This window comes from Aethina tumida, chromosome 3, assembly GCF_024364675.1.
Source record: "Aethina tumida isolate Nest 87 chromosome 3, icAetTumi1.1, whole genome shotgun sequence".
Taxonomy (NCBI): domain Eukaryota; kingdom Metazoa; phylum Arthropoda; class Insecta; order Coleoptera; family Nitidulidae; genus Aethina; species Aethina tumida.
Window position 1 is genome coordinate 7,119,476 of NC_065437.1, and position 12,099 is coordinate 7,131,574.

Sequence of the window (12,099 nt, forward strand, 5' to 3'; positions counted from 1 at the left end):
CCAATTGACTTTTATCGCTCAGGGATTGAAAATGTGTACAATTGATTGCAAAAGTTTGTTGATAACATGACTATTATAATATCGATTAAAAATAAAGATTTCTTAAAAATGTATTCATATATATATATATATATATATATATATATATATGGGCTTACTTTCTATAACCAATATTATATATAAAGCAACTATTTATTACTTAAATTAAAATACTGGCACAAATCACTAACGCTAACTATTTCTGATCATTTATGTCTGGTCTCGCGATATTTATTACATGAGAGCCAGTATTCGATTGATTCAAGGTCTCACAATACTCGCAATTTATAACTACACGGTTCTTGTCCAGAATTTACTTGAATGGTAGCTATTAAACTGGAACCGGTCAATGGATCTCTACAATCTAGAAATCTTATGGTATAATCTAAATAGTGATGTTATTTAAGGACTTTTGTACTACTATTAGTTTTTCAGGATACATACATAAGTCGAAAATAGAATAAAAATAAACTTTTTTAAGTCGTAACCAAGAATAGATAATATGATATTAATATTCTGTGTATATTTTTACCTTGTTAATAAAAGTGCAACATCATGATGATTTGGGTTTTCTTTGTCTTTAGGATTTAACTTCATTTGCCATTTACAGAAACTTGCTAATGTTTTATCTGCATCTGGGTTTATCACAAGGTCAATCTCTTCTTCCTCCTTTTCCAGATAAATAATCCTTACAACAATAACATCTATTTGTAAACCAATACTTTCATCTTGAAAATAATCGGCAACCTATAAATACTATTAGTTTAACTGCAAAATCTTTGTTTATTTCGACAATCCGATCTTCATTTTGATAATTAACTGCTGGTCATATAAAAAATAATATAATATGTAATATATATGTGAAATGTCTAAATTGAATTATTACAGATTAATTAAAATTATGAATATATGATCAATAGAATATGTTTTCGTTACATCCCTATGTAAATGTGATGAGTGTAGAAAATTATATAATCCTGCAATGTGGTTAAATGTACTAGATCAAATATTGAGATAACTATAAAAATGATATATTGCGGAAGTTAATTAATCAAAATGTGATCGTTATCAGTTAATTATTATTGATTGGTGAGTACTAGTGGACATAAAAACTTTATTAAATTGGCTATTGGTCATTAAAATATGACAAATAAATTTGCAATAACACCAAATGCATATTGATTGATTACTGTTTAGTTAATAAACAAAATTTGAGGTTCATTCATATTATTGTTTCCACATGGTAATGACAAATAACAGTTATATGTGGATATCCTTTAATATGTCACCATTTTTGTGTATTCTGTATATTTAAACTAACCATGTTCATTAAGGTCATTACATAAGCTTCTATATCTATATTTTTATGATGGGTAATAAATCTTTTATCACACACAACTAAAGTCTCTATATATCTATGTAAACTCTGCAATTCTCTTTTTGGTACATCAAGTGTACCCTCATCTTGATATTTCTCACGGAACCGTTTCTTCCACGCTTCTTCCCAGTCACTCTCCGTTCCACATTTCTTATCATCAAACTTATTTTGTCCTTCTCTTTTATATATTACATGCAGATGTTGCCCTTTATTATTCGGTGAATGTTCAGCTACTGGTTCTATAAAGTAACGTTCCTTATTCAAAGTGACATAGCCCGCCTAAAACAAAATCTTTAATTTGTCTTGTTAGTATAAAATATATTCGTAATTATTATATATTAAAAAATGTACGACATGATAAACTAAAATAGTTTCAAACTAAATAATCTTTAATTTTTTATCTCTGAACAGAATTTTATATTGTATTCCATGAAGGATTACTGAAATATGGCCAACAAGGTTTGCATATTACTAAGACCTGTCTGATTGTGCACGGTTTATCACATTATCTTTTAAAGACCCAAGACTCAAACTTAATCACATCAGCAGAGTAAATCCACAAGTTCATTTATAGCTTTAAATAAGTCAAGGGAACATTAGCAATCGTAGTTAAAAGATTAAATACTGAATAATATAGTACGAATATGTGAGATTGGTACATTAATGTTTCAAAAACCCGTGATTAGTTAAAAAAATTGAAATAACTAATATAATATCAGTGAATTAACGTAATACAACTTAGATAATAAATAATTTTTACACGAAATAGAAAAAGAAACTGTTTCTAAATGGAGCAAAATCCATAAAACAGTAACAAAAGACACTGGGAAAAGAACTCAATATAAATAAAAGTTATTAATGGAAAATAAAGTTGAATCACAAATCAAAAATGCAATAAAGGTTGCTGAAATGTTAATAACTATTGCCCACATAGTTTTAAAAAAACCTTTTTAATGATATCCTACAAGGTTGAATATGCAAAAAACAATTATATTAATTAGTAGATAACTGAAATAATTTTAATTTTATGTTCTCAGTAATGGATACGTGTATTTTGGTAGCTAAGGTTTAATGGTAATAATTACTAGAAACTCTATTTTAGTTTAAATTTTCGCACCTCTTTATATAAATTATTAAAAAAAAAATTATAATTATAAAATAAGATAGAATAGGAATAAAAAGCTAAAATGTTTTTAAATTCATGAAATTGCTAGATGGTGTCTTCTTCAGAGAAGACAAGAATGATCGCAATGATTCAATTGATAAATCAACTGTAGTTAAAAATTAAAGTTTTAGAAAAAAAATCTAAAAAAATTTGAAAATGGAGCGAAAGTCATAAACAGTGCATATTTAATGGACATGGATGAATCTATAATATCAATTATTCACTGCAACTTGAAACATTGAGATAAAAACTACTTCAAGTAGTGAATCACTTCAGTGAAGGAAGCAAAATATAGTTATATGTAATGAAACAAAGAATATTAGCTATTTATTTTATAGTTGTTCACCAAATGAAGATTTTGTTACGAAAATTAGATTTGTTTCATTTTGACTTTCAGTCTTCATTTTTGTACACAAAATTTATGAAAATAATTGAACTCTTCATATATTAGAATCCTTGCATGTCTCAGCCACTCATAAAAAGTTTACGGCATTAAAAAACTGCGTATTTTCATCGAAAACGTCCTGAGGAATAATTTAATTCAATAATGTAAAAATAATTAATAATTATAAAGATGAAGAGCGCCTTAAATTAATAGACTAAGGAATAGTGTATCTAATATCTAATTACGGAAATGAAAAAATAATTCAGATAGAAAATATATTGCACTTAAAAAAATCAATATCACCATGTTGAAATTAATTAGTATGATTTTTAATTTTTACACAGAGTTATAATAGTATATAAATTTTATGAAATTTGGTACAGGGATTCCGTTTTCCAATAGTCCACATTATATAAAAAATATAAAAATTATTATAATTTAATAATGTTTAACTGCACTGCTTCTTTTGTACAATTTTCCATTATTTACTTATTAACTACAGCATGCTAAATATTTACCAGACCATCACATGTGGATAATGCTGCTCTTGAATCATTATAATTCCTTACGCTTCCTGTGTAATGACACATTCTCTTATCAAATTTTCTGAACATACTCTCATTTAGTCTATTAGTAGGATCCCGCCGTTCAATGACCAAATTCGGCGATACAAAATTGTGGTTAGGAGTTAATTCTACATGATGCAATTTCCCGTTTAAATGAATACCATAGTGTACAGTTTCCTCTGGAAACCTTACATCTCTTCGTGTTCTTGATTCATAATTATGTTCAACGAAATGTGGGATTTCAAACGTTTTAAAATATCCCTCCGCAGTGAGTTTGTGTGGTATTACCAAGTCAAAATCTTCAATGTCCTTAGTATATTTTCCTAAAACCAGCAAAATGTAAATTATTTCTTATTAAATGTGTATAATAATACTCTTTAACTAAAGTAAAAAGAATAATTTATACTTATGTTTAGTACGTACCATTTAACGTGGAGAAACCATACACTATAACAATTATTGAATACAGCAATGTAAATAAAATTATTAATTTGTAAAACATGTTTTTTGACAATTGATGACATTACAGTCGAACTATTGGCTAGTTGCTAATCAAAATAAATTTAATACTTATATTTATTTTTTATTATGTCATTTTTGAAATATAAAATGGCTAAACAATGAAGACATCAACGTATCTAGTTAATATTATTTCCATTTTGTAAAAGTTATATATTAAAACACCACTATATTTAATTAACACAAAAAATTTTACGTACATTTTACAACATATATTTATTTTTTCATGTTTTTATTAAGATAATAAAATAAAGTAAAATATTACGATATTTATATATAAATTTAAATAACAAACAGCCATTTTTATTACGATAATTATATTATTGTTGGTTATTGTTTGTATTTCAAGGTGTGGACACGAAAAACAACTTTTCTCTTTGATTTGTCGAGTAAGCGAATTGTAACTGCGTATGAGAGATAAGTAGCCAATAGAAACATAGGTTTTTGATTTATTCCAGGAAAATACCGCCGTATTCTTTCTACAATCACTGCATCGAGTTACATAAATTAACCACTCACTTATCGTGATGTTGGCTACCGCCTTGATCGCTAAAATATACATTATTCATGAAATAATATTTCATTAATCTGTTTATATCTATATTAAAACGTAATTCTACAATTTAAAATATGAAAAAAACACATAAAATATAGCAATAATGTATATTTTTCTGTTATTAATGTGTTTTCTTTAATATCACCTTGCACAATTCTACTTATTCACCTTTTGTCATAAATAATTTGCGTTTGTTTTTATGAGCTAAATAAACACAATTTAGTATTAATTCCATATTTATTACTTTTCAGAAAATACTATTTAATGTATAATATGCGTTTCGATGAGATAATCAAGAAATAAATCGTAGTTTTATAATGTTTCCTATTCGTTTAAATGATAAAGAATTTTTATCATACCTATTTAGTTGTTCTATTATGGATATAAATAATTTATGCAAGATTTAAAATTTATTTACACAAACCCTTAAATAATATAATGTAACTCATACATAATTATTTACAAGTAAAACGTTACAAATATGTAAACTTCTCATTTGAAAAGGGTTTTAACAGTCTTAAATTTTTATAATTTTTTGATTCCACTTCCTAATTTTTTTCACATACAGCTTAAACAGTACTGCAAAAAAATCAAATTATAAAAAATTAAAATATCACTAAAACTAATTTGTTAATCCTATTTGAACAATAATTTTGAATATAGACAACTAATCCGAAATTTTTTAATCAGAAATGCACTTACAAATAATAAGTTGATTTCTTAAAAAAAAGTTTAATAAAAGTCCAACAGAAAACGAGATAAAAAATGTTTGTAACAAACCTTATTTTTGTACTTTTTGTGCAGTTAATATTTTCAATTATTGAAACCCAAACAATTTTTATCTGGTTTTTTGTTGTTTCAACCGAAGTAAACCGTACGGAAGTACAGAATATCGGTGAATTCCATGAACGGTTTACAACGGCTGCCTATAATCTGCGTCTCCGGGAACAGCAGTAAGGAGGAACGAAATTGGATAAGACGGGCCCAAGTTTGCTTGCAGGTCAATGGAGAAAACAACTTTTGTAGAGTAATGTTTGTTACAAACTTTAACATTTTTTATCTCGTTTTCTGTTGGACTGTTATCAAAATTTTTTAAAAGAAATCGACTTATTATTTAGAAGTGCATATCTGGTTAACGACAATATTAAACAAAATTGGTTAACTGATAATTTTACATACTATAAAAAAATTGAACCTTACTATAAACACCAGAAAAGTCACTATTAAAATCTTAACAATTATATTATTAATTAAATCAACATTAAATATCACCAAAACTGGAAATATAGCCTATACCTTTAAATATTGATATTTTAATATATTTATAAATTATTGAATTATTTGAAATGTTGTTATTATTGTAACACAATTTAAACAGTACATAGAAAAGAAATATTTACCTATAATAATAATGATATTTATATAAATAAATAAAATAAAAAAACATAAATATTGATATTTTAACAATTTAATTTTTTAATTATAAATTATTATTGAAAATTATGAATGAATTAAGTGTTGTTGTTGGCATTCGTAATAAGTATTTTTATTAACTGTACATCTAAAGAGAAAAAAAGAATTTCATAAATATTCATTATTTTTATAAAATAAATGCAATGTTAAATATCTACAAAACTAGAAAAAAACATTGTTATACCCTTAAATATTGATATTTAACGTATTTTTATTTTTCAATTATATAGTATTATTTTTATAAAAAATGGTCGTAGTTCCTATTTGTAAAGTTTTTGTATTTTCGCAAAAAAAAATTAATATTTAACAAAAAAAAATCTGTCAAATATTAGTTTAATTAACGGTTTAATTAACTAAATCATTTGTAGTTTTTCAAAATGATTTCGATGTTCATTACAAAGTATATATAAGTTGTCTAGTAGTAACGTGATAGGAACATCATGACACGCAGCCCATGATGCAGCGGTCTCGAATAACCTATTGCCCAACGGGAAATTTAATATAGTTTTGACGTAAATTTCAATTACCTGGGTAGAGTTAATTTCCATCGAATTACTGGTGCCGTGAACTGCAACATTTATCCTAACCAGGTCAACAAGTTCTAATTGTGTATTCTTCTGCTATTTTTCACAAAACAGACTTAACTCAAATTTTAAAATCCAATGGAACGTTAATAATGAATATCACCAAGTATAAGGTATTGTATTATCTTATGATTGTATGTTGTTATTATTATATTTTAACGACCAATAACTATGAAATTTGTAGTTAATTTGTCATTTTATTTATTAAATCCATTTTTGTCTATCTATTAAAGTTGACTATACACGGTTAAGTTACACATGGATTTGTATTTTATCAATTTTGAAATGTTTTCAGTCGAAATAATTAAATAACAGCAATTCTCCAATTTAGTTTTTTTTCTATAGTTTAACCAAGGCAACTTTTAAACATTTTCCAATCCAAGTGTATTTGATAACAATTTTTCATCTAGAAAATTATGTTTGTAATTGCGTTAATGTTTCATTTTTGTTGTAATTCTCAAACTATACTATGTCCAAAAAATGCCTAGAATCTTGTTATAAAATGAAGAATCTTATTTATTCTTCCAAAATTCAATTCAAAATACTCCCCATCCGAAGCAAGACTTATTCCAACGTCTTCGAAGCACTCCAAATGGTCATTTTCCTAAATCTCCTCAATCAATTCTAAAAACAATGTCCCCTGAACTGTTTTAAGTTTAGTGAATAGCCAAAAGTCAAGTTAAATCAGAAAAATACGCTTTTGACACACGTAAATAAATTCAGTGTTTCAGTGTTTTTAACATCCTTGAAAATAGTACTAAGTGATCCTTTTGATATGCCAACGTCATCAACAAGGACTTTTATTCCACCAATTCCTTGATGTGACTGAAGTGTTGCTCATCAATTGATGTGGATGTTCGTCCGGGACACTTTTCGTCTTTAACACGTTGTCTGCCTTCTTTGAACATTTTTTACGAAACAAATGTTGTTTTTGATAAAGATTGGCCTCGGAAAACCTTTTGCAACATTCTTAACATTTCCGCGGCAGTTATTTAATCGTTCTCCTTACACGTCATAAATGTTCTTAATGTTTGAGTTATACTTGGTTTTGAATGCCACAAAAAGTTAATTTTTCGACTTACACAATGTCTGAAATTATTCATGACGAGAAATTTAACCACCACCATCAATGTATTATCTGAGAAAGAAATATTTCGGCGAAAGTAATTACCTGTGTAGTTTAAATACACAGATACCGAGTTTTCGAATACTTTCAATGTACTTCTCATTATTAATAGTTATTTAAAAGTAATAATGTTATAACTTCGTACTACCAAATTAGAAATAAAAGAAATATATTTTAAGGATTAATATACCTTAAAAACTCAGTTGCAATTAGGTCAAAAAACTATAACTTTCAGAATACATTAGTTTATAAAAATAATTTTAGACTGTCTGAGAAAGAGAATCATGTCTTGAATAATGCTTAACTTTTGCAAGTTACATCTATGTTCAATTGATCCACCAAAATTGCATAATGACATTACATCTCAATATAAAATATACAATTTATAGATAAATGTACAAAGTAATATGAGTCATTGTAATTTGTCAATTTAACAAATTATAATGGAACAATATTGTGTTAAATTAATAGTTAATCATTTATTTAATTTTATTAGGAAATAAATTCGTTAAATGAATTTACTTTTATCTTTTTTAAAGTCCTTGATAAAAATTATCTAAGGCGAATTAATGAAAACAGCTTTGCTATTAACTACCTTGTCATTCAAATGTGATTTAACTGTTATATCTAGACTAGCCGCTGATGAGACAGCTCTTCAAATAAATAGTTCGTAATAATCGATGATGAATCATTGGAGTAAGTCTCCATGCTGCAAAATAATTACCGAAATTAGTTAAGATATTCCGTAGTTAATTTAATATCCAAAATGACATATATTATTTAATTTATAGACAATTATTTAACACTATTATATGTATATATGTGTATAATGTTTTTTTTTCCTATTACTCATCGCACTTTACCTCTTATAATTTAATATTTTCTTACTTACTGTACAACAAGGTAATTATGTCTGATATTAATTATTGTATGACGTCTGCACCTGCTTTTACTTAGACAATTTTTCTGATCTACATACCTAGTTTCATTTTATATTTCATTTTGTGACTAACGACTCCGTTAAGTTGTTATCAAATAGTTTTATTTAATTTTTATTATTAAAAATGAACCAAATTTATTTTTTGTCTGGGAATAGGTTTCATTAATTAATTAAATATTGTATATTGTATGGTATACTATAGAGTCTACAAATATATTTATAGTGCATTTTTCCTGATAACCTTTTACCATAGGTAGTTGAATTTCTTGGTTGAATCGCTCCTCATATTCGACATTCACGACGCCGAGTTTTTGACGAAAGAAGTTCCAGTGTAAATCAAGAAAGCATATATTCTGAAACTTTTTGTCTCTTTACTAATCTACATTAGATTAACTGAAATTTAATCAAATTTAGTGGCAAGGAATATATTTATTATGACTAATATACTAGTTGTAAAATTAAAGAAAAAGCCTGATCCCTTTGGGCAACGCTTGTGCTCTGCTACAGCCTTAGAGTAACAAAGAAGGTACATGAGGGACAGTTGCAGTTATCCATTTAACTAAATTGCTCACTGGTTGAGTATCTTTATTACAAAGATCATATCTATGTTAAAATACAAAATTTATTAATTTCACTCAAGTCATGTTTGAATTACATATGCATACGCAGAGTAATATAATATGTAACATGGCATTTAGAGAATAAAAGTTTGTAGAGTTCAATCTATTTACTGTTCTATAATTTATTTTCATTGTTTACTCACAATCACTGTAAAAAATAACAGGAAAGGATTTATAAAATGTAGATGTAAACATATATTAATTTTGATATCAAAATTCTTTAAATCTCAACTATTCGATGAATTCATAATTATGGTATACGAAATATAAATAATATTTATTATATGGAGAGACTCAAAGATATTTTTAACATACTTATAAAGCTATCATTTAATGAGTTTGAGAGTAACGGAAGCCTCAATAAACCCTTCTTATTTTATGGAACCACAAATCAGAAAAATAAATCTGTTACAGAAAAGTAATTCATAAAGTTATCTTTTAATTTTAATGTTCAAAAGGGTTTTGTGCGGTGAATTTACCTACTATTTATCTATATCTATATTTACCTACTATCTATCTTTTTATTTCTGAGAGATTCTACTCAGCAGAAGTAAAAGAATGAGTTAGTGGAGTAAACAATTTTTAGAGGCTGTTTAAGTGCAATCCAATACTTTACTCGTAAACTGCTACTGACCATAAAAATATTTAGTAAACAACTTATACATAATGTAACCATTCAACCACTTATCTTACAACATGAACACCAAATCATTTGATACATTTTTAGAATCTTTTTTAAAAATACACATTTTTTGAAGTTATCAAACTTCTTTGGAATTATAGCCTTCTTAATATTATCATGTTTTAATCAAGTTTTCTACTTTATATAAAATACAACAAGTTAAATAACTAAAAGTGTATAATTTAATTCCTTAAGGGCTTTATATATTTATATACATTATAATTTGACGAAAGAAATAAAGCATAATATTTACTGGTTTTTAGATAATACATAAATATTATAATCTTGAATAAGTTTTCGCTGTTTCTTCAAAAATGGCTGTCTACTTTTGTGCAATAATGTATAAGGAAATTTTATTGCACTATTTTATTCAAAAGAAATCTGCAGCTGAAGCACACAGAATTCTTGTGGTGCATATGCTCTTTCGGGCACGACATTCAGAGATTTCAAATATAATGATTTTGAACTTGAGGATTTGGTGCACCGAAAAAATTTGAAGATAAATAATTGGAGGAATTATTTGATCAAGACCAATATCAGACGGTAACATTACTAGTATATGAGTCAACAGTTTCAAAACGTTTAAAAGTGTTAGGAATGATCCAGAAGCAAGGACATGCCGTATGATTTGAAACCGAGAGACGTCGAAGAGCGTTTTCTCACGTGTCAACCACTGCTTAAACCGTAAGGCTGGACATGAATCAACATCCTCCACAAAACCAAGTATTCATGGTTATTTATTATTGAATGCTCAAAAGACATATGTTTTTTTCAACGAGGAATTTATATGCTGCCAGAAAAATGGGACAAAGTGGTGACTAGTGATGAGCAATACTTTAAATAAAATATTTTTGTCCCTTATATTTTAAATAAAGCTTTTTCTTTGTAAAAGAAATAGCGAGAACTTATTCAAGGTCCTAATACATGATTGTGATCTTCAAAAAAAATGTTTGAATTGCTTCTGTATCAATCATATTTAGGAATTATTTATTCTTTCCAAATATGAAATAAGCGGAACAAAATTGAGTATAATTATTATTGAAAGAAATAGTAATTTTGAAGGTTTAGAGCAATTGGGTTTTATTTGAGTGAATACAAAAAATAAAAAACATCGGAATAAGTATATAGTGATGTGTTGGAAAATAAAGTAAAAAAGTTTTTTTCTTGTCAAGACATTATTGATTTTTCTTGAAAAATAAAACCATTTGAAAATAATAACTGCGTAAATATTTAATTAGTATTGTTCATACTAAAATAAATATATAAAAAATAATAATTTACTTAGTGTAGTGGGTACTTTTATATAAAATACAACAAGTTAAATAACTAAACGTTTATAATTTAATTCTTTATTTTCTTACAATACTGAATGTGATGAACATGCATCGGAAGGTCGGCCTGAAACAGATAAACGGGTGCTTTAGAATGTTTAATAAGGCTGTAAGGGCTTTATATATTTATATACGTCATAATTTGACGAAAATCTTTACCTTTTCAATTCTATATCGTGATTAAAATTCATTGAAAAATTTATGGAAATATGAAATTAATTAATTATTAATAATTATTAAAGAAATAAAGTATAATATTTACTGGTTTTCAAATAATATATTAAATATTAGAATCTTGAATAAGTTCTCGCTGTTTCTTCAAAAATGGCTGTCCACTTTTGTGTCATAAAGTATAGGAGAATTTCTATATCAATCATATTAAGAATTATTTATTCGTTCCAAATATGAAATAGGTGGAACAAAATTGAGTAATTATTATTGAAAGAAATAGTTATTTTGAAGGATTAGAACAACTGGATTTTATTTGAGTGAATACAAAAAATACAAATCGTCGGAATAAGTATATAGTGATGTGTTGGAAAATAAAGTAAATTCTACGTAAGTAAAAAAGTTTTTTCTTGTCAAGACATTATTGATTTTTATTGAAAAATAAAACCATTTGAAAATAATAACTTCGTAAATATTTAATTAGTATTGTTCATACTAAAATAAATATATAAAAAATAAAAACTAACTTAGTATAGTGATTACGTGACGTGAAACCTATACAATGTT

At 26.2% G+C, this 12,099-nt stretch overlaps 1 protein-coding gene across 1 annotated transcript in view; it reads right to left on the reverse strand.

Moving 5' to 3' along the window:
• The window catches only part of LOC109597086 (A disintegrin and metalloproteinase with thrombospondin motifs 12), a 31,610-nt gene extending 27,535 nt beyond the window's left edge, over positions 1 to 4,075 (reverse strand). Inside the window, exons 1-4 of the mRNA XM_020012713.2 lie at positions 3,957 to 4,075; positions 3,486 to 3,856; positions 1,361 to 1,696; positions 572 to 786 (exon numbers count right to left, since the gene is read on the reverse strand). Of these exons, the coding sequence (XP_019868272.1) occupies positions 572 to 786; positions 1,361 to 1,696; positions 3,486 to 3,856; positions 3,957 to 4,035 (1,001 nt within the window). The 5' untranslated portion in view covers positions 4,036 to 4,075. The remainder of the gene's footprint in view (positions 1 to 571; positions 787 to 1,360; positions 1,697 to 3,485; positions 3,857 to 3,956) is intronic.
• Positions 4,076 to 12,099: the final 8,024 nt, after the last annotated feature.